Here is a 24,516-nt window from a genome sequence, read left to right as displayed (position 1 = left end):
CTAATGCTTGTTTTGCGCTTACTAATTCTCTTAAGTCACTCGAGTACCCTCGACTCCACCATTTTTAATAATTTAACCATTACGAGTTTTAAGGCGATTCCTTCGCGAGTGTCTTACCAACTGCCTATTACACCTTAAATAAATGTTTCATACTTCAATTAGTCCTTTAAGGTCTTTAACCTATGTTTCAAAGTAATGGCGAGGGGAAATGTTTCATTCGCGAAACGCCGTTACTTGAAACGGTCGTTTCTCCTAAACCGTGCATCGGAATCGAACGAACTACATATCAAAACGAAGCTCGTAACATGAGCTATCTAGACATGGCAATGGTCAACATCTAGCAGGGGGTTCTCGGGTCCTAATGTTATGCACAAAAACAGTCTAAAGAAAATCGGACGTTACGACGGCTATATTTACGCGATTTCCCAAATTAAACCATTCCAAATCAACCACAATTCAACCCACAATCACAACCCAATAAAAACTCCATCCAAACTAAATCATAACAGCCCCAACAACTCCACATTAACAATTTATACTTATTCCCCACATGAACTAAAAGCTTTACTTAGGTTCATTAACTAATAACCAAGATTTCCAACTCCAAAAATATCACAAAATCAACCCATCTCTAAACACACAATAATCATGTCTCTCACCAACTAAACTACTCATAACAAGCTTTAAACATGATTACAAACCCATTACACTAACCCATCATCTCAACATTAGGAAATCTAAACAACAAAACTTAAAACTAAGATCATGAAGAGTTATACCTTCCTTGAAGCTTTTAATCCATGAAAGATCCTTGGAATGCCCATGGAAGCCTTAATCTAACCTCCTACAAGCTTGTTCTTTCAAAGAAATCAAGAACACAAAAATTAATTTCAAGAAAGTACTATTCACCATCTTCTTCCTTGATTTCTAGAAAAAGATTGGCTTGGAATTAGAAGCTTAAACTTATAGGAAGTATGTAACTTAACTAGGAGAAGCTAGGATAATTACCTTGTAAAATAGCAAGTGGAGGAGCTTGGACTTTCATTTTTTAAGAAAAGAGGCCGAGAGCTTGAAGAAGAAAATGGGGGTTTTGTGTTTTTTGATGAAAATGAAATGTTTTGGCTTGGCTGGTTGCTTTTTGTCTTGTTTTAGTAAATTACCTAGTTGCCCTTGATTTTGTGTGGTTAAAAATCAACCACATCTCCTTCCCCTTATGTCATGCTTATGTCACATTGCTATGTCATCGTCCCTTCTAATCTCTTTGATTAGCTTCTAATTGTTTGCCTAATGACCGCTGATCTGTTATACGGTTCGCTTAACTTTCGTTTTCGTTTATCGTTTGAGGGATCATATACGGGATCTTATTACTTAGGTTCCCTTAACCTTTCTCAATATATTATATTCCTTTTATGATCCTCTCTTATAATCCTTTAATTTAAATCCTTTTTATCCTGTTACCTTATACTCAATTATTTCCGTACCTAGTGGATTTCCGGGAAAAATCAAAGTGTTCGGATTTGGATTCTGACGATCTTTACATACACTTATATCCCATATAAAGTACTAATAAAATCTCAGAATATCCATATCAGAACCCCTACATAGTGTGACATGAAAAGTTTTCTCATTCAGCAAAAGCACTATTCATAAGGGTTTCAAAAATTTCCAAAAATTGGGGTTATTACAATGTAAGTGAACAATCAACCATTCCCAAATTTTTCAATAAATCTTTAACATACTTGCTTTGGCTTATGAAAATTTCATCACTTCTTTGGCTGACTTGAAGTGAAAAAAGTAACTTAATTCTCTCATCATGTTCATCTCTTATTCACTCTGCATGAGTCTTGAAAATCTTTGACATAATTTTTTATTTGTAGAACCAAAAATGATATAATCCATATAGATTTGAACTAGGATCATATCACCACTATGAATCCATGTTTGAGCATATCATACCAAACACTAGGTACTTGCTTCAATTTATAGAGAGCCTTTAGCAGTTGATAGACAAGATCTGGAAATTCTGGATCTTCAAAGCCAGGTGGTTGTTGCAAATAAACCTCTTCTTCCAAATCACCATTAAGGAATGCACTATTTACATCCATCTGATACATTTTAAATTTGAGTGTGCAACAAATGCAAGAAAGATCCTTATTACTTTACGTCTTGTAAGTGGAGCAAAAGTTTCAGCATAATCAATTCCTTCTTCGTGTGAGTAGCCTTTTGCAACCAACCTTGTTTTGTTCCTTGTTATAATTCCATTTTCATCCATTTTGTTCCTGTATACCCACTTTGTTCCAATTATGCTTCCATTCTTTGGGGCAGGAACCAAATTCTAAACCTTATTTCTCTCAAATTGATTCAACTCTTCTTGTATGGCAGACATCCAGTCAGGATCAGGTAGAGCTTTCTCAGTTTTTTTTGGCTCAATTTGTGAAAGAAAGTATGCATGTAGACATTCATTTGCAGTTGCACTTCTAGTCCTCACTCTAGCATTTGGATCACCAATAATTACATCTCTTGTATGATTCATATCCCATTTCCTGGTGTGATTTTGTTGACCTAAATTTTCTGCATTTTCTTCACCATTTGCATGACTTGCATAACTTTCTCCTTTTTCTCCCCCTGAGTTTGTGCCATCAAATTCAGGTGTATGAGATAAGTTTTCATCCTCATGGTTCACTTGCTCAGTTGACTCTTCATTTATTTTATTGTTTATATTGATCTCAGCTCCATCTTCAGAATCGCTATCAATGTTTAGATTTTCAAACTTGAGGGCTTCAACTTCATTATCATCAAGGCATTCCAAGCCTGGGCATTTGTCATCATCAAAGGTCATATTTATGTTTTCCATTAAATTTTTTTGCTTAAGCACATAAACTCTGTAGGCAGTCCTCTCCAATGAATATCCCAGAAAAATTACCTCAAAAATTTTAGAGTCAAATTTTCCCACATATTTAGAGTTGTCTTTTAGCACAAAGAACTTGCTTTCAAACACATGTAGATGCTTCACAGTTTTCTTTCTTTTTATATAATTGAGTAAGGTGATTTGCCATGGTTATTGTTGATCAGATATCTGTTTTGAGTATAGCATGCAGTATTCATAGCTTCTTCCCAAAAACTTATTGGCAGATTGGTATCTTGCAGTATTGTTCTGGAAGCTTCAACTAAGGTTCTATTTTTCCTTTCAACAACACCATTTTGTTGAGGTGTTCTTGCAGCTGAGAATTCTTGAACAACGCCTTTGTCTTTGCAAAATTCACTCAATGCTGCATTCCTGAATTCTGTGTCATTATCACTTCTCAACTTCTTCACACAGTTTTGATCTTCAGCCTGCTTTTCAACTTTCTTTATGTGTTCAATGATGATGTGTGGAGTTTCATCTTTTGAATGCATAAACTCTACCCATGTGTACCTTGAATAGTCATCCACCATCACCAGTGCATATTTATTTCTATAAATAGATAAGACATTAACTGATCCAAACAGGTCCATGTGAATAAGTTGTAATGGTACACTTATGGAATTCACTGTTTTGCTTTTGAGACTGAACCTTTTCATTTTTCCTTTTTGACAAGTTTCACAAACTTCACCTTGAGCAAATTCCAGATTTGGCATGTCTCTCATTAATTCCTTTTCACCAAGGTATTGATTGCTTTGTAATTCAGGTGAGAGAGTTTTTTGTGCCATAGTTTGCTTTTCTCAATAGATGCCTTGGTGTAGATTCAACAAATACCATCCTTGTCTGCTGAGCTCAAATATGCAACAAATAAGCTTACTTTTCTAACTCCTTTCAGAAAAGTTTCACCAGTCTTTTTGCTGATAATTGAGCAATATATTTGTTCAAAATTCACCTAGAATCCTTTATCGATAAATTGGCTGACACTCAGAAGATTTACTTCAAGTCCAGCAACTAGTGCTACATCTTCAATGACAATATTTTCATAAACTAGCTTGCCATATCCCATTGTGATTCCATTGTTGTTTTCTCCAAAAGTCACCAATGGGCCAACCATCTCCTCAAATTGTGATAGCAGGGCCTTATCACCTGTAATATGCCTGGAGTATCCACTGTCAATGATCCATATGACTCTTTTCATTTTGCACTGCACACAATGAGGATTAAGTGTGTTTACCTACCCAAACAGTGTTGGGTACTTTCTTCTTTTTCAGTGAAGCAACAGAAGTAGAATTTGATGATTCAACAAGAATAGTATTTATTGATTGATTTGTATTTTACTTCTAAGTTGTAGATACAAGAATAACTGCTTTGAGGTCTACTCTTATTTTATGACAGCTTGTCATCACTTTCATATTATAAGGAATGCAATCAAATTTGTCACAGAATGAATAGGGATCTTCAGCCGATGCTTCATTGTATTTGTAGACACCTAACTTTGGCTCACTAACAGCCTTTTTACAAAGGTGAGTTAAGTGATTTGTTGAGCCACATCTTTGACACTGCTTTCTGGGGGCATTTGTAATAAATGCATAGTTGTTGCTTTTGTGTACACCTATTTTTCCACATCTGTTCTTTTTCTTTTTCCCAGCATTCTTAGTTTCAATTTCCTTGGTTGGTGTCTTAATAACTTGATTGACTATTGGTTTCTTTTCAGGTTCATTTATGGTTGTGGTTTCTGCGTTCTTCTTTTCACTATCTTCATCTGCAAGTTCTTTCTTGATGACCAACTCAACCTCACTGAAATTAACCTCACATGCCTTGAACAAAGGTGCATCAACATTTTTCAGCGTAACTGGGACATTTTGATTGTCATATTCATTTTTCTTATTATTGTTCAAGGCATCATAGTCCAAACCAATAACTATATTAGCACATGGATTGTTTTTCTCATGGTATTGTCCAACCAACTGAGATGCATTTTTAAAAGACTTCAGTTTCACTTCATTCTTTTCCAATTTTTCCCTCAGCACTGCTTCAATTTCACTTGCACACTTGAGCTTGTTTTTCAGATATTCATTTTCTTGCTTGACCGTTTCAAGCCCAACAAGCTGCAGCTCCAATTCTTGCTTTTCAATCTCAAGCTTCTCATTAATCTTTGACAGTGTACTAACTTCCTCAGTAGCTGTCACCATGCTTGTGTGGATGTGAAACATTTCTACTCATCTTTTCAACAGTTTCTTTATATTGGTTGTATTTAAATCAATGATGGTTAGAGTTGGTAACTCTGATTTAGATGAAGATGATTCTCCTTGCTCTAAAGCAATGAGTGCATAATTTCCAAATTCTTCATTATCATCTTCATCTGTGTCATCCCAACTCTTGCCTTCATCTATGTAAGCCTTCCCTGTTGTTTCTTCAAGAGAGCTTCATACTTTGCTTCTAACTCCAAGTAAGCTTTATCCTTCTTCACTTTCTTTGGCTTCCTACACTCAGTTGCAAAGTGGCCTAACTCATCACAGTTGTAGCACCTTATTTTTGATCTGTCAACAAATCCAGTTTTGTAGCCACCTTTGCCACCTGAGTTGTACTGAGTTTTTCCTTTCCAGTTGTTGCTATTTGAGGTTTGTCCCTCGCTCTTAAAAACAAATAAAAAAATTATTAAATATGAATATTTTAAAACTAATGATGCGTGGCCCACATGCGGGACCTTTTTTGTCAGTTAGTATACCTATTGCAACACCAAGTTGCTATACTCTGAAAATCCCGTTGCAATTGATATATATAGCAACATATTTTGCTTTGCTGTGTTGTTATAGATTGACACTGGTGTAAGGTTTGATACCTATAATGACAGTTTTAGACCCAACAACGAAAAAGTGTTGCAATAGACCTATTTTTGCCTATATTAGGGGTCTATAGCAACACATTTTTGGTGTTGGTTAAAATCATCTATGTCGTAGTGCTCGGGTAATAGTTTGGGGATTTTCAATTAAAAGTTATTTTCTTACAATTTTACCTTTAATTTGACCCGTTTCTAATTTTTTGACCGATTGATCCCCTATTAATTCCACTTAATTGTTGATCAATTAATGTCTGCCTCGGGGCGTATTGCGGCCACTGACACCTAGACACTACCTACACAGCCGTCTAGACCGATTTTTAGAAAACTGTGTAACAGAATGATTAATATTAATTGTATTTTTAAATTATAATGTCTTTTAATAATTTTCAATCTAAAAATTTTGTATTTTTTAATAATTGGCTAACTTACAAGTTAAATTCTCCCAAAATATTTAATGAATTTATTATAACTATTTAAATTTAATATTATTTATCGATTTTAATTAAAGTGTTACTTGATCAAACACGCTGATAATAGGAATACAGGTTTTCTTTTGATAATACATAATTTGGCTTATTGAAATTAATTACATTAGTTTAAACCCGTGCGATTCAAGTATTTACTTTAATATTATATAATTTTTATAATTAAATTTGAATTGATATTTTTTCAAAATTTTATAAATAATTTGAATTGAATTTGTAATATTTTTTAATTAAAAGTTTTATTACTTAAAATAGAAAATATAATGTATTTTAATAGAACCGAGGTAAGTTAGGGTCTTAGTGGTGTATATAGATTAAAAATGGGTTTTAAATAGAATAATATTAAATAAATTTAATAAAATTAAAAATTGAAGGATAATTATATAATTTCAGCAAATACCGACCGAACGACTATCAAACTTTTAATATTTTTTCTATTGTAATATATTATAAATAGTATAGATAAATAGATAAATAAGATCATATGGCTCTGGGTACCGGTGTAATCGAGGCAAACCGAGTTGAACAGTGCTAGGCTCATCTTGACTAAAAAGTCCCGGCTCAAATTCGACCGAACCTTTATTTTCAAGTTCGATACTCGGCTCGTAAAAACGTCTATAAACTCTAGTTCGGCTCTAATAGATTTCATTAAATATTAATAAAAATTCAAGATATGATAGGTTCCGTTCGAGTTTAATTTGATTAAAAATATAAAATATTAATAAAATTTTGAATATTTTTACAAAAATACATTTTTAATAAAAAATTAAAAATAATAGAGATTTGATAAAACTCGCGAATATTACGAACCGAGTAATTTGAAGTTGAAACTCAATTCGGTAAAATTTTTGAAAAGTTCGAATTTGACCTGAATTTGAATATTTACGGGTCATCCTCTCGCAGATAGAATTTGATTAATTTTTCCCATTTCTACCCACTAATGATTATTAACTAATGAATTATGTAAATGATGATAACTACTAATGATTGCATCTGGGGTGACTGATACTCTTGACCACCCCGTTATTAAATTAATCCAATAAATATTATGGAAATTCAAACCACTCAACTATGTTTAATTTAATGATACCATTATATCAATGATAGCAACCACCGTAAATCCACGATAAATATTACTCTTATTATATTTCACTGCTCCCTAGTCACAGTCATTTGTATACAAATGATTTGGGTATTAAAGACAAAATATTATTTTTATTAAGTTGGTGGGATTAGAGAAAAAAAATAATTTAATTAAAAAAGTGTGAAAGTTGAATAAAATTATGAGACCGATTAATATTTAATATATAAAGTTAGTATAATGGAAAAAAGTGGTGGATTTAGTTGATTTTTATATTAATAAAATTATAAAATTATACTATTTTTAAAAAAATTTAAAATATATAAAATTAAATGGGATATCAAAAGAATGAAATTGTATAAAAATAAATGATATAAATGGAGTACATTTCAAACCAAAAAGTTTGGGCACTATAAATAAATATATATTCAAATAAATTAAAAAGTTTAGTATGACATAAATCAAATAGTTAATAAGTTGACGCAGCAACTTACATGTATAAGTATAAACAGTTAATATTATTTTTCAATATAATTTAACTAAAATATAAAAATACAAAAATTGGAGATAAACATTATCTGGCCGCAAGCTGTTTCAGGCTTTCAGCACAACCTTAATAAAGACAAATAATATATACCCTCACCCCAACCCACACGCCAACTTTACCCCTCAACTACTTTCCCATCACCTAAACCCCCTGTGGTAAAAACCGTAATTTAATTCTTTTCCAGGGTCAAACATTCCAAAATTTACTCCCGCTCATTCTTCCTTGTACATCGTACACCAACAACTAAAGACTTCTCAAAAAAAACTAAAGACTTCTCAACAAAACTACTTAAACTGCTTTTGTATCTATAACCTCGTAAACCCTAAAACCCCAATTTAGAAACACCTTAAAAACTCTTTTTTAAACGAACTCAACCACTAAATTGATCTAATTTGCGAGATTTTCGAATCTAATTGAGTGTTGATTTGCTTTTTTCGTCTCAGATTCTCTATTTACAGCGCTGTAAGTTTCCAATTTGTTCACTTTTTTAGCTTAATTGTGTTTTTCTCTCTTTTTGATTTGGTTATGTATGTGACTATGTTTTGACATATTTGTTAATACTGTAGTTACTGGTATCTCGATAAATGAATATTCGATAAATAAATATTCAATTTCTCGTTAAATGAACAATTTAGTACCACTTTCTAACATAACAGGGATAGTGTATTTTAATGAATAATTTCGATGAATAAAATTCTTCGGTTTGGAGTGTATTTATTCATCAAGATCAAGATTTATTTAACTGTAATATGTGCTAGAGCTAAAATGTTGGATTAGTAGTTACTAAATTTTGATTAGGAAGTGATAAATGTGTTTTTTTTGTGTTCTCAGTTTATAGATACTATAGGATGGAGAGTCAAGAGATGTTGAATTATGTGATAGTTTCAAATGGTAGCGGTACTAAGTGTAATGATGGGTTAGAGAGAGGGGGAAGTTGTGGTGTAAAAGGAAGCGGAGATGTGGATGTTGACTTTTTAGATGATTTGGATTCGTATTGGGAAGATGTTAATGAGCGCTTGTTTATTTCGAGGATGGTGAGTGATTCTGTTATAAAAGGTATGGTTACCGGTGTTGAACAGTTGGCGGAGGATAAAGTAGCTGCGAAAGAATTGGAGCTGGCTAATTTGAAGGGGTCTTTGAGTTTGTCTTGTGGGTGTGTGAATGAAATTGGGTTTTGTGAGCAGGAAATTGTGGATAATGGGAAGAATTTGAGCTTGACAAATGGTTATGTGGAGCATGAGAAAATGAGAGAATCGTTTATTAGCTTGAAAGGTACTGCAAGGGAGCAGTTGGATAAGCTTAAGAAAGAAATTGATGGTGTTAGAGGGTGCAATTCAATGAAGAAGATCAGTTCTAGTTCGGAATTGGTGGGATTAAGTGGCATTTTGGTGGGAAATGGGAATGAAAGTTTGATTGGTGTAGATAAAACAGTAGATGTTTTAAATGGGACCTTGGAAACCATTTTCAAGCACTTTGATAATATGCTTAATTTGTCCAATATATCTGTTAGTGAGTTGCGGCAGGACCAAGAGTTTCAAAGGGATCTTGAAGCGATGGTGATGAGGAGTGTTATTGAAAGTAGCAATAAGGAATTTGAAGAGAAACTGCAAGAGCGAAAACCTAAGTTTTCTCAAAGTCAAAGTGAGGAATGGCTTGAGAAGTTCAATGAAATTTCAAATTTGCGCAAAGAGCTAGAAGTTGTTGTAAAGTTGCTTGGCAGCCATGAAACTGAACATCTAGTTTCTTATGCTTCTGTTGATTCTGAACATTCTCATCGGAAGGGTTTAAACAATCTTGCGTCCTTTCAAACTACACATCGGGAAGGAAATGGTTTTGTGGATGAACCTGAAGCCGATCTGACTGATCTCTTTGATGCTTCTAGGTTTAAGCACATGGATAGAGATGGACTGGAGAAACATGTTGCCATTATGATGAGGAATTCTAAAAGGGAACATGAGTCCATTGTGCAGCGCATGACCGAAGATTATATTAATTTGAAGGGTAAATACTTGAACAAAATGGGCTCATCTTTACCAATCAGGAAGGATAAAGAATTTGACATATTGAAGAGAAAGGTTGCAGAAGTTATATTAAAAATTGATGGTATCTTTGCTGATAATGAGAACCTTTATGCATTTAGAAAGAACACTTTTAGCTGTTTTAAAGATGGGGTTGACAAGCTTCTTTCAGAAAATCGAGAACTTAAAGACTTTGTAATTGATAAGAATAATGAAGCGAACTCTTTGTCTTCTCAAGTTTCAGATGCTGCTGAGAAGATCTTGCAACATTCATTATCTGAGGAAATCTTTTCCACTTTGGTAGCAAATTTAACTTCCTCAATAGAAGATGCAAGCAATGAAACTTTTGTTCGTGAGGAGGTATATAAATGTGTTTTAATGGAGCTGAGTGGCCACATCCAATTTAACCAAGAAAAATTGGAGAGTAAATCTATTGAATATACTCACCGGTATCAGCATGAGGACTCAGAAATTGAATTACTGATTATGCAACAGATAGGTGAAGTAGTGTTGAGAGAAAGCATAAAGGATGCTTCCAGACAACTTAAAGAATTATACCAAGTATACTTGGTTGAAAACAATAATCGAGTTTCTCTTGAGATGGAATGCTTAGAGAGAGAGAAGAATCTCAGACTGGAAGTAGAAGAAAACAAAAAATTTAAGCAAGAAGCAGTGTCACTGGCAGTACTGATGGAAGAGAAAGATAAGTTAGCAAAGGAACTGTCTGTGACATTAGCGAAGAAAACTGAGCAGTTTGACCTTAAATTTCAGGAGCTTAACGAGTTGAGAGATTACACCAAAAAGCAACAACAAAAAATCTCAGACACCTGTTTAGAAATTGATCGAGCAAAGTGTGAGTTGAAGAAGGCTTCGGAACAGATTGAAGTAAATGAGATGGAAATAAAGAGCTTGGAAAAGCATATTAAACTACAAATGCAAAATCTGGAGGAGGCTAATAAATTGCAAAAGGCATTTAATGCACTAAGCGAGGTGAGGCAGAATGATTTATTATTGCTCAAGGCAAAAGAAAAGACCGAGAGGGAACAAATGCAAGCCATAAATCTTTTTGCTGATGTGATGTCAAAGAAATTTACTCAATTGGAACACAAAGTAGCTAAGGATATCAATTTAAACTATTCAAGGTATTTCGTTTTTATTTTTTTGCTTGCTTATATTAATATTCTTGAATATTCACTATTTAATGGTCATTAAATTCTAAACATGTTATATTGTATTGCCTTTAGAGAAACATATGTTTGTGTATTAAGAAGATAGTGCTGTAATTTTTCAGGTTGGTGTACTCAAAATCTCAGCTAGATTCTCTTGTTGAGAAAGCTAGTGTACTTACAAAAGCGGGATTGCAGTACAAACAGAAGCTTGACAAGAGATGTTCTGATCTTAAAACAGCTGAGGCGGAGGTACTATCTCATCTTAAAAATCCATGGATGGCACACCTCTTTTTGCACACCTCTTTTCTTATTAAAGCAGAAGCAATATGGATTGCAGAATTACTTCTAAGCTTTAAACTATATATTTCAAAAACCTTTCTATTTATTAATGTACGATTTATTTGGGTCTATCAACATGGTAAGGTGTTGCATTTTTGGATTTAATTAAGGAAATTGTTAAAAAATCGTTGACATGATAGAGACTGTAATTACAAATGATTAGTTCTAATAACGCAACTTACTATTTCCAAAGGCACAAGCCTGAAGCAACAGATCTATCCTGAAACTGAAGTTTATTACAAATTGATATTTCCCTTGAATATACTGTATAATGTGTGTAAAATCCTTCTTTCGATGTGCTTCTTCAGCATTGTGACTGTGATAAATGTTTTATTGATTAAATATGCAAAATAAGAGGCTAATTTTACATGTTGGTTCAGCTCATATTTTTTTTTATGTTGCACCATTCTTGCCGTCTTATATTTGTTAGAAATTTACTAGAGCATTTTGCATGGTAAAAGTGAGTGTTCTGTTCCTTTATTCATAAACAGGTACATGCAGTTATATACGGTATAGTGAGATGATAGCTAGTCTCGAGCTTATATTTATTTATAATACACCTCACATGCAAAGCATTCTTGATAATTCTCTGCACCTATTAAAATCAAGCCATGAATAATTTTTTACAAAGGGTATGATGTGTGTACTATGCGATTTATATATGTCGTCGAGTTATATATCAATATTCAATCAAATGCCCTTATTCGTGGAATACATTCTTCGGTGTGGTACTTGCGAAATTAACTCATGCCCTGCTAAATTTTTTTTGATTCTTTAACAATAAATTGCTGTAGAAGCCTAGAAGCACAATATTATTGTACCATAGCAGAAATAACTGTAGCAGGGAAGACTGGAAGCCTACATGTCATGTTATCTCTAATTATCATATATTTGTAAGGAAGTGGATTTTTTTAGAAATTTATCATATATTTTTTTAAATTCTTAATTAAGTAGTGAAACATACGAGTGAATTTGATTTTTTTTTTTTTTGCATCCCATTTCTTTACCATAGTCTCTTTCCATACAGGTTGATCTTCTTGGGGATGAAGTGGAAGAACTTTTAGGTCTTCTTGAAAAGATATACATAGCACTTGATCATTATTCTCCGGTATTGCAACATTATCCTGGGGTAAGATGGATTTTCACTTGTCTCTCTAATGAAAACAACCTTTATTTTGCTTAATGATTTTATCGCACAAAAACAGGCATAAAACACTAATTTACTCTATATCTAGTCAAAAAAAGTATTCCCTTCAGAGCAATGACTAATTTCTTGACATTGTCTGTGTAATTCACTCCATACCTTTCCCAAACAAAAAAAGGCATCTGAATAATATGTAAATAAGTAGTTTATAATCTCCGGTAATATTGAGGGACTTGGATTAGATTAGCTGGACCAATTCATTTACTTGTGCTTGATGATATTCCAATTTAGGTTATACTATTTTACTTCAACTCCCTTGATATTCTCCTTACATATCTACTATGCACAATTTGCAAGATTGTTGAATTGGGCAATTACTTGCACATAAGGAGACAAGGAGTCCTTTTAGAATATTCTCCTTGTACATATTAAATTTCGTATAGATAATCTGATTTTGATATCTGTTTTGGTTTTGGATTGCTTACTCTTACAGATTATTGAAATTCTGAAAGTGGTAAGAAGAGAATTAAGTGGAGAAACCAGCAAGTCAGTTTGATGTTTTTGCCCAGTAAGTTTGCTAAGTATTTGCTTTATCTCTATAAAACTGGAGAGTTGGACATATGAGGGAGGTTTTGTATGTAAGTTTCCAAAATCAATTATCAGAGAAAGATGATCTGTTTGGCTTTCTATTATCACCTTGAATAATATTTTGCACGAAAAGCCTGATGATATTAGACATTCAAATTTTGAAAGAAATTTATTTTGAGCATATTAAGCAAAAGATGAATTTCTTGTAAAATGTAAAGGACAAAAGAGTAAGAGCTTTTAGATATGTTTTCTAACTTTCAATGAGTTGATACTGACGAGATGTACATAACAGGTGACGCTGATGGAGTTGTGTACTGTACTGTACTTTAGGGGGCTGGTAGGCAACTAAACATAAGTACCTATTAAACAAACCCAAACAGCACATCAGATTTGACTAGAAGCCAGTTGAGTAGCCATTTTTGTAAAGGCGAGTCTACGTTTAATACAGTTTGGAGGTTATATTGTTATACCGTATAGGCAGACCTTGAGTTTTTGTTATCAGACCGTGAAGAACCAGAAGTCTATATTAAGCAGGTTCTTTTATTTCTGATGTATGTCCATATTTAAATCTATCTGTAGGCGTTGATGTAAAGTTACTCTCTAGTGCAGCTATACAAAAGAATATAGGTTTCCTTTTAACCTATTTCTTGTTAGTACAATAGGTTATCCATTTGTTAATCATATTATTCCAAATTTCCCATGTAGATTTTAATTTTACATGCAACTGCAGTAGCTGATTTATAGGCTAATAGCTGAACAGAAAAGTCTTGTATCAGGGTGCCTTGAAAGTGTGAGATAAATGATGTGTTATGCAGGCAAAGTAAAGGAATGTCACAAGAAGCTCAGTGTCATGTTTGTTCACTTGGCTGTTATTTAGGAATTCGGTCGTGTCAATATATTTCGAGAGGAAACGTGGTTTGAAGGCTTTTACTCGACTCTAATTAGTTGTTGGAAGCTTTTTTTTTTTACACCTGCCTTTTTAAGAATCCAACTGGTGAAGTTGTCCTAACAAGGGATAGGTGGAGCTAAATTGGAATTTACTCGCTATAAATGTGCTTGCGTTAAGAAATATAAGTAACTTATTGAAGTACGACTAAATTGAACTTTGTGTAATCATATTGTTGGTTAAATATAGGAGTACTTTACATCATATTTTAGGAACTCTGTCGTTGTCTTTAATTCATCCATTAAAAGTAGGCGCTCCGTCGTTTTGCGGTTAATTCATCCGCTAAAAGTCGAGAGAGAAAGGGTATAATCAATTTCTTTGCTCCTAGATGGGGCTGGCAAGCTTTTTTCGGAAAATAGAGAACCTATAAATTTCCCAACTGATAAGAATACTGAAGTGAAACTCTCCGTTGTCTCGAGTTTTAAATGCTGCTGAGAAAATCCTGCAACATTCATTATCTGAAATCTTTTTAGTTAGCAAATCTAGGTTAGTTAATGGAAGAAAATATCTTTTTTTTTAAAAAGAAAGAAAATCATTAGTGGAATATGCAATCACTGAAAGTTTGTTGGCAAGCGAATTTTAAATGTCTTTTAACCAAGTTTAGTGGCCCCGTCATAAAAGACATTGTAAATTAGAGTGTAAATGCATCTTTAATAGTCTCTTAAAGAAAGAAAATCCTTGGTGGAAGATGCAAAAGATGAAAGTTTGTCGGTGAACGGATATATAAATGTTAATTTTTTTGTTTCATGAGATTGTTAGCGACTTGCATTTATTAACAGCAAATTTAACAGATTTTTTATTTGAGTTCTTAACTCAAAAAATAAAAAAGTAAAAAAAAATTAACTCTCAGACTCTTAGTGGCTTCTTAAAATACTAATGGGCTGTTTACTTCGACAGTTTTCTAGAATACTTTTTTTAGAAAATAGAAAATTTTGAATATATGTTTAACTTGCATATTTTTAAAATGAAAATTAGAAAAATGGAAAACACGATTTTCTCATTTATAACTAGGAAAGAAAAAATTCTTGAAACAACTTTTTATTATTTTTCTAATCTAAGAAAATAGAAAATACCCACATTCTAATATACACACATGCAATACCTTTTTATATAAGATATGCTAATATATTATCATATTATTTTTATGGAAATACATGAATATTATTAAGAATATTATTAAGAGTCTCTATTTCTTCTTCACATAACAACACTCTTAGTCTTAGAGTATCTCTAACGTCCTTACTCTTAAATATAATACTTCCTCTGTTATTTTATATAATGTTTAATTTTTGTGCACACTTCTAAATATTTTGACCATATAGTTAAAATAATAATTTTTATTTTTTTTAAATAAAACTATATAACTAAAATTTTAATTTACAAAAAGAAATTTTAAAAATTGTTATTTTAACTATGCGGTCAATGGACTTAGAAGTGCGTGCATATAAGTCGAACGACGTATAAAAAAGTAGAGGGAGTATAGATTATTAGATTTAACAATTTAGGGTACATCCACTCCAACAACACTCTTTATATCCCCGCTCCTTGTTAAATTTATATTATTAAAATTAACTTGAAGTCTAAAAGTACAAAATAAAGTGAAAAAAGAGAGTATATCTTATTAATTTACTACATCACTTTTTGACACGCTTTTCAATGCTCCTTTAAAGTATAACTCCATTATATTTTTAATTTTTTTTTTATGTATAAAAGTTTTATGTTTAAACTTTTATCCAGAAATTTTTTTTTAAAAAAATATTACGAAATTATATTTTATAAAAGTCTCGAAATGCGTGCAAATAGTAAACGTATCGAAATCAACGGGACGGAGGGAGTATTAGTTAAGAGCTAGTTAGAGCTCTTAAATTGAGGAGAAAAGGGGCTGTTAAGTTTAAAGTGACTCTAAAAGTCTCTTTGAGTTCAAATTTTAGCACCTCTTTTTATTTTTTAACTTAAGAACCTATAAGAAGAATTTGTTGAAAATGTTCTTAATATATAACATAAGTGCATCTCCAAGAATCTCTTAGTAAACTCTTAAATATAATATAAAATATTATACTCTTAGTAAATTATCACTTTTTTGCCAAATGAAGATATGATTTCATTAATGCTGCAAATCTTGCATCAATACATATTGAAGTTCGGGGTGGACATTCCCACCCTCCACACACGGTCAACTATTGAACTGTAATGTCTCGTAATGAAATGAGACAATCCATTCTCTGATCGCTTAATAAATCTAAAAAGAACATTACGATCCTTCAAACTTACTAGTAATAACCTACACTCTTCAATCACTCTTCCAAAGTAAGACAAGCAGGAGATAAAAGATTGAATGGCTTGCACCACCTGTTGGCAATCCGATTCCACATCCACTTCGCTGTACTGGTTCTCTTTAATCCAACTCAAGGCCTCTCTAACACCTACTACTTCAGCTAATTCAGGAGAAGCTTGACCTTGTAAACATTTCGACCTTGGTTCTATGAACTGTCCGAGATGATTTCTGATGACAAAAGCATAGTTGTAAGAATTGGAATTTTCGAAGATAACAGCGTCACAATTTACCTCAACTTTTTTCTCCTTTGGTAGTTGCGAATGTTCGTACCCATCGTCGTGGGTCATATATCCCATTAATGCTGTCAAAAGGACTTGTCTTGAACATACCTCCTCTGATTAAGTACACAAATTGCATAATCCACTACTTTTCTTACTTCCAAACTTCGCTGATTCCAGACTAGGTCATTCTGACTTTTCCATATCATTTAACAGGTCATGACAATATGATGAGCTTCATTATTCTTGTGCTGATCAGACAAGAACTACACCCACTCAAAAACGTGTGATACTGACCAGAGATAACCGAAACTCCTAGCAAATTCGAACATGCTTAAGCAAAAGAACACAACACCAGGACATGGAAAATAGATTCGTCTGAGTTCTGACATACAGGGCACCACTTGTCGACATCCACTCTCTTGCATCTAAGGTTATCTTTTGTTGGAAAACTTCTCGGACACTGCTCTCCAAATAAAGTGTTTCACTTTTGGTAGAATTTTTAGGTTCCAAGTAGCCTCCAGAAACCTGAGTTGCTGGCATTTATATTGTGATATTTCCCATCTTGGATACAAGCATAAGCACTCTTGATGGAATAATTTCCTAAGCTTTCGTGCTTCTAGTACAATGTATCTTTTGATCTACATTGATAGGCGTCGAAAGAATCAAGCTGGCATCTCTAATATCAAACATATACAAGATCGGAGCAACTTCCCACTAATTCTCTTCCATATTCATTGAAGATGACACTTTTGCATTCTGCAAGCCCTCATTTATAGTGTGTACATATGGATCACCTATGTCCTGGAGCCATGGTTCATTAAGAACAAACACTGAATCACCTCTCCTTATTCTGCATGCACTACCTTGCTGATAACATTTTGAGCTTCCATTATGCTCCGCCAAACGAACTGGGATTTCCCCCATCTTGCATCAAAGAAGGAGCCAATAGGAAAATACCGAGCTTTATACACATGGCTAACCAGCATGTCAGGATGATTCACTTGCCTCCAACACTGTTTTCCAAGGAGAGCCACGTTAAAATCTCGAATATTTCTGAAACCAAGACCTCCTGAGCTTTTCTTTCTACTCATTTTCTCCCAGCTTGCCCAATGAATTGACCCGTCATTTGTTTTACTTGTCTTCCACCAGAGATGACACATGATTCGCTCAATATCTTAGCACACCTCAACTGGCAATAAGAAAACACCCATCGCGTGATTTGGCAGATAATGTGCTACTGTTTTCAGGAGAATTTCTTTTCCTCCTTTAGACAAAGTTTGCTTGTCCCATGCTTGAATTTGTCTTGTAGTTATTCTTTCCAAAATATATTAATGAATCTGGAAACACTGTTGATATGCCTATTAGAGGAGCCAAGGTGATCATGCCTATAGGTGTAAAGTTCTCACTTTCAACCCTGATGGTAAGAAAGTTGGTTTCTTGGAACTGGATGACTTGTCACTTGGAAGATGTAATCTACATGACCTCAGAGCTGCTATATATTAGAATGATGAATCTACAGAAGAGCTCAAGGATATCAAACAAAGGATGGCTATGTATTTGAATGTTCTTGGAGAAAATCTACTCAAGAAATTCTTTGATGATGCTACTGAATTTACTAGAGTTCAAGACTGAAGTTAAAATCTGAAAGCACTGACTGTAAGATTGTTTATCTATTTGTATTTCTGCATTTAGATAGTTTTGACATCATCAATTAGGAACTTGTACATATTTACATAATACAAAAATCGGGGGAGATTATTAGAAGAAATTGATGATATCAGTATATAAATTATCAGAGTTTATTAATCATCATTTGATATTAGTATTTGACAGAGGTGACGTTCATCAGCATTTATTGTATCGACTGGGAATTTCGCGACGTGATTAAGTGAATAAACTATACTTTTTTGTTGTAATTCTAAATTATGTGAATAAAGTGTGATTATATAAATTATGTGTTATTATGTGAAGAGAAAATGTTTTAATTGGGTATTATATTCCAGTGATGAGTCTGTTGATATAAAGAGAATGATTGAGAAGCGTAATTGAAAACGCTCAGCGTCGGGCCGTCAGACAGGACGCGACCCGTTACGCAGAAAGTGAATATTAAAATAATGGAAATTCTTATGATCAAAGTGTTATGATGTGAGTCGTGATATGTGAATCCATGCTATTGCTTGAAAATATGCTTGATTATGTTGCTCTGGTATTTAAAATGATTTTAAGGGATTTATTTGATTTAAAATAAGGTTTATTGAACCTTTATAGATTTTTATAAAATTATCGGAGCATGGTCACGCTGTGAAATTTGTTTGCTATCTTCGAAATAGTTCTAGAGACTTCTAAAATGATAGATGGAATTATTTGGTGATCGGTGTATTTTAAAATGATTTTATCGAGTTATAATTTTAGTTTGAGCGCAATCTTGTAAATACATATTAAATAAACCCTACACTCAAAAAATATTTTTAAAAATATGGTTGGAAAGCTAATTTTGAGATCTATGTTTTAAAATTATTATTCATTTCATTCCCTGAGAGAGTTATATAATATTCAAATTCGTTTTGAGTTAAAAAAAGAAGATTTTAGAGTTGGGTTGGCAAAAGACCAAAACGCCCCTGCCATTTTGGCTATAAAACCCACCCTCCCTATTTTTCTTCTCTCCACCCAGTCACTCTTTCTTTATTTCTTTCCTTTTTTCCCTTCTCTCTCTTCTCTCTCTTTTCTCTCTTCTCTCTCCCGGCTCTCTACTACTCTCCATTTCTCTATCTCTTGCATGCAACATCAAAATTTAGTCCAAATTCAAAGATCTTGCTACCTATAGTCATCATTTTCGATCTTCTACTCATATACCATTTGCATGTAAGTATTTAAGCTAGTTTGAAAATCAACTTCTCTTGATTATATCTAAGAAAAGCTCAATTTCTTAGGGTATGATCATAGGAGAAGTGTAGTGTGCTATATATTGTGTTTTCTTTGGTTTTGACTTGGTGTGGTTCGAATTTTTAGAAAAATAAAATGGGTTTTGATTTCCATATGAGTTTTGATCGATGATCGATGATTTACTTGCTTATATTTAGTATTGAGTTTGGTATGGACTATAAATCTTATTTTTAAGAAAATTCTTTTCATGCATATAAAATTTTGTGTATTTAAGTTGTAAATTGGTTTGATCTTGAGTAAAATGATTAAATAATAGATTTTGGCAAGATAAATATGTGAGTTAAATGTTGCATATCAAAAATGGTGTGTGCATGTGGGTGTATTTGAAAAACCCGAATGGGTTTTGTAATTAAAAGGGGGATAAATTGATCTTTATGGCTTGCATGCTAGTTATTTTTAGTTATTGTTTATAATCAAAATGATTACTTGATTTTATGAATTAAATCATCGGTTTAAATGATTTTTAGTATAAATGATAGCATTAGACTAGTTGCATATGATTTGGATGGTTTTGTGCTATATTGGGTTCGAATTTTGTGAATTAAAAGGAGAAGAATGATTGTTTGCTTAGGTTGGTTATGGTTTAAGTATTTAAAGAATCTTTTGATTTGATTAAATAGTTTTTAGTTCAAATTTTTACTATTTAAAAATGGGGTTTTGATTTTGATTTAAGTTTACAATGAATTTTGGTTGGACGATTTAATTTTGCTTCGGTTTTCGTTGAAAATGGTTTTAAAAGAATGAATTTTGGATTGAACTAAAGTTTATAAACGATCCTTGTACTTGCATTTGATGTTTCTTGGGAAATTCGAATGGTATAAATCAAATTTATAGAAAAATTAAGATGAATTATGTGCTTAAGGTGTTGCTTATGTGTTTCCATGAATTATAATGATGAATTGAAGTTAGATTTGGATGAAATAATGGTTGCATGTTAAGATATGGGGTGTATTTGACAAGATTAGAATCTAAAAGAATCGTTTGATTTCTGTTTTGTATTTTATGATAAAGACGAATAGATTATGGTTGTAAAAGTGGTTGATTTGTGATATGGATAGAAAATACATCCTAAAGATACATTAAATGTCGCATTAATTACACTTAGGCTTCTTGTTCGAAAAGTCCAACACAGACTGTCTAGTCCAAGCTTCATAGCAGGCATGTCTGGTCTGAAGCTTCGTAACAGGCCCATGACGGCCCAAACAACCAAGGCCCACCAGTGGAAGTCGTCCAAGTCCACGAATACGAGCTGATCACGGACTAGGCCCAATACGGCTGGAAGAGCAGAGACATGTGTTCTAAACAGACCCAAAGTCCTACATAGAAGGTTCTGGAGCTCCTTCCTCAATAAGACTCCTAATCTCCATCTAAGTTGGAGACTTGTCCACCAAATCTCCCAACATAAGTCTACCCTAGACTCACATCTATATAAAGAGCTCTACCCCTCAACCTAGAACTACGTTTTTTGGCTTAATTCTCTACAATACAGAGATACGCAAGTATCTTGCAAGGACCGATAATCCCGAACGCAAGAGCAGCCATTAAAGCTCAAAGCTCACCAACCCTAGCATTAAATACTAAAGTACTTAGGTTTTTATTCCACAACATTTGGCGCCGTCTGTGGGAATCGAACCCACAACCATGATAAACACACGGAGCAAAAACACTAGTGGGACAGGCACTCCTGTCCCATCGCGAACAATCGCATCAGTGGTGGACATACCACCGCACTCAACGTATGCCTCCACCCAAGGAGGAACCCTGGTAGGGGCAACTGAGGCTCAACCACAAGGGACGAATCCCCCGGCTTCTCAAGGGACGAATCCCCAATTTCAGCAGCTACATGCACCTGTGAACTCTCAACCTGTTGGGCATGAGTAATCAACGATTGTGACTACCAACCCCCCTTACGGGATGCCTCTATACCCCGAAGTTGGAGGGAGTGGGTACTCTAATAGGAGTGAAGCACAAGGGCGGATGCCCCAATACATACGTGGCTTGGCTCCTATTCCAGAGGATCAAGAATTCTATGGACCTTATACTGAAAGAGACTCCGAGTCATCGGATGATGATGTTGCTCCAAGAAGGAGGCGTGCTGGCAAAGAGCCGATGGATGACACTGAACAACGCTCCAAGAGCCTTCAAAGGATGAATCCCCAATATGTTCAAGAGAGGATCAGAGCTCATGAAGCTAAGATCCAAAGGCTGAAGCGAGACCTGGAGACACATCTGGCCCCAAGACCACAACTCGCTCCAAGGCGGAGAAATCCTCCTCCAATCATAGACCTGTATGGTCCAATACCAAGAAGGGCAGTTGCCCCAATGGCTGATCCAAGTGATCTTATGCCCCTAGGAGATCCTGATGATTTAAACCCATCATTCACTGATGAGATAATGAATGCTCACATCTCAAGGAAGTTCAAGATGCCCACCATTAAAGCATACGATGGTACTGGTGACCTTGATAATCATGTTGAGACGTTCTCTAACGCCTTGTTGCTATAGCCCGTGAATGACGCCATTAAGTATCGGGCCATCCCTCAAACCCTATCGGGCCTGGATCAAAGGTGGTATAGCCGTCTGCCCCCAAACTCTATTGGATCCTTTAAGGAATTGAGTCAAGCTTTTATCAAGCTGTGCATAAGTGGCAGAGTGCACGAGAAGAGTTCAGCTTATCTCATGGGCATAATCCAAGGAGCAAAGGAGTCCCTGAGAGAGTATCTGAATCAATTTATGAAGGAGGCTTTGAAGGTCCCTGATCTTGATGTTAAGGTAGCTATGATAGCTCTACAGCAAGGGACTAGAGACGAGTTCTTTAAGATGTCCCTGGCTAAGCGCCCTCCCGAAAGTATGCTGCAGCTCCAGGATGAGCTGAAAAGTATATCAAGGTGGAGGAGAGTATGCAGAAGACAACTGTGAACAATGAACCTGCTAGAAACAAGAAAAGGAAGATGGATCAAGAGTAAGACGCTAAGGACAAGTATTCACGAATCGGTAAAAACTCTGACTCCTCCTCTTCTAAGAAGAATCAACAGCCAAGGTTTGCTGAGTATGCGAGGTTGAAACCCCAAGGAGCCAAATCCTTATGGAAATTGAAAAGTATAAGGACTTCAAATGGTCGAAGCCACTAAGAGGAGACCCCGAGAAAAGAGACAAAAGTCGGTACTGCAGGTTTCACAAAGATGTTGGTCATGATACTGAAGATTGTAGGCAACTCAAGGATGAGATTGAGTATCTAATCTGAAGGGGAAAGTTTGGACGTTTCACCAAGGGTGAAGAGGCCGGAGGCCAAAAGAGAGATAATGATCGAAGAGATGATGATCGAAGGGGTAACGAGAGAGATCGCAACCCACAGCCCCGAGGGCCAGTAATCAATATGATCTCAGGAGGACCTACAGCAGCTGGTACTACAAGGAACTCCCGAAAAGCTTATGCAAGAGAAGTAATGAGCATAGTTGGAGAGCCATCTAAGCGTTCTAAGTCAGAGATGACGCTTAAATTTGGTGACCCAGACCTTGAAGGTTTGAAATTTCCTCAGGATGATCCTCTGGTTATCACTCCGATAATTGGAAATTATCCTGTTATGAGGGTCCTAGTGGACAATGGAGCTTCCGTGGACATTCTGTTCCATAAAACATTCATAAGGATGGGCTACAATGATTTTCAGCTAACTCCGTCTAACACACCCATCTACGGGTTTAACCATGGGGAATGCAAAGTCGAAGGAGCAATACAACTTCCCATAACTATCGGGGAAGAGCCCAGGGAGGCCACGCAGATGTTGAACTTTCAGGTTGTCAAGGCAGCCTCTACTTATAATGCTATCATGGGTAGAACAGAGATCCATGCTTTTAAGGCTGTGCCCTCAACCTACCACATGGTACTGAAGTTCCCAACTAGGAATGGTGTTGGAGAAGCGAGAGGAGATCAGAAAATGGCCCGCAGTTGCTATGTTGCAGCACTTAGGCCCGATGGAACCGGGGGCAGGTCCTCCCCATAGAAGACATCTGTAATAACCCCAATTTTTGGAAATTTTTGAAACCCTTATGAATAGTGTTTTTGCTGAATGAGAAAACTGTTCATGCCACGCTATGTAGGGGTTCTGTTATTGATCTTATGGGATATTATTAGTACTCTATGAAGTATATAAGTGTATGTAAAGATCGTCAGAATCCAATTCCGAACACTTTGGTTTTTCCCGGAAATCCACTAGATACGGAGAGAATTGAGTATAAGGTAACAGGATAAAAAGGATTTAAATTAAAGGATTATAGAGAGGATCATAAAAGGAATATAATATATTGAGAAAGGTTAAGGGAACCTAAGTAATAAGATCCCGGGTATGATCCCTCAAACGATAAACGAAAACGAAAGTTAAGCGAACCGTATAACAGATCAGCGGTCATTAGGCAAACGATTAGGAAGTTAATCAAAGGGATTAGTGGGAATGATGTCATCCAACCAATAGAAAGAGGACAAGGAAGGGAGGGACATCATGAGGATGACATAGCATGACAGGAAGGAAGGAGTGTGGTGACTTTTTAACCACACAAACCAAGGGCAACTAGGTAATTCACTAAAGCAACACAAAAAATCAACCAACCAAGCAAATCATTTCATCAAAAACAAAAAAAATTCTTTCTTCAAGCTCTCGGGTTTTTCTTAAAAAATGAAGTCCAAGCTCCTCCACTTACTATTTAGCAAGGTAATTATCTAAGCTTCCCCATGGATAGTTACATACTTCCTATAAGTTTAAGCTTCTAATTCCAAGCCAATCTTTTTCTATAAATCATGAAAGAAGATGGTGAATAGTGTTTTCAAGAACTAAAATTTGTGTTCTTGAAGTTTTGTTTAGATTAAGCTTGGATAAGGGCTTTAAAGGTGATTCCAAGCCATTCTCTTGATTCTCCACTCTCCAAGGAAGGTATAAACTACAAACCCTAGCTTTAGTTTTGA

At 34.6% G+C, this 24,516-nt stretch overlaps 1 protein-coding gene and 1 long non-coding RNA gene across 2 annotated transcripts in view; both read left to right on the top strand.

Moving 5' to 3' along the window:
• The window catches only part of LOC141683452 (uncharacterized), a 204,673-nt gene that overhangs the window by 46,982 nt on the left and 133,175 nt on the right, over window positions 1–24,516 (top strand). The gene's annotated exons all lie outside the window — the stretch shown is intronic.
• Window positions 8,030–13,584, top strand: LOC141684039 (WPP domain-associated protein-like). Its single transcript, XM_074488866.1, has 6 exons — window positions 8,030–8,319; window positions 8,689–11,017; window positions 11,167–11,293; window positions 12,411–12,512; window positions 13,021–13,095; window positions 13,408–13,584. Exons 2-5 carry the CDS (start codon window positions 8,706–8,708, stop codon window positions 13,081–13,083), a joined length of 2,604 nt encoding a protein of 867 aa, XP_074344967.1. The 5' UTR covers window positions 8,030–8,319; window positions 8,689–8,705; the 3' UTR covers window positions 13,084–13,095; window positions 13,408–13,584.

This window comes from Apium graveolens, chromosome 9 (assembly GCF_009905375.1).
Source record: "Apium graveolens cultivar Ventura chromosome 9, ASM990537v1, whole genome shotgun sequence".
NCBI classification, from domain to species: domain Eukaryota; kingdom Viridiplantae; phylum Streptophyta; class Magnoliopsida; order Apiales; family Apiaceae; genus Apium; species Apium graveolens.
This window is presented reverse-complemented; position numbering and strand designations above follow the sequence as displayed.

Excerpts from the sequence above, each read along its gene's own strand:
- LOC141684039 (XM_074488866.1), top strand. The coding sequence starts at position 8,706 with ATGGAGAGTCAAGAGATGTTGAATTATGTGATAGTTTCAAATGGTAGC. Across the intron at positions 11,018-11,166 it reads ATCAATTTAAACTATTCAAG|GTTGGTGTACTCAAAATCTC; the intron begins GTATTTCGTTTT and ends GTAATTTTTCAG. Across the intron at positions 11,294-12,410 it reads TTAAAACAGCTGAGGCGGAG|GTTGATCTTCTTGGGGATGA; the intron begins GTACTATCTCAT and ends CTTTCCATACAG.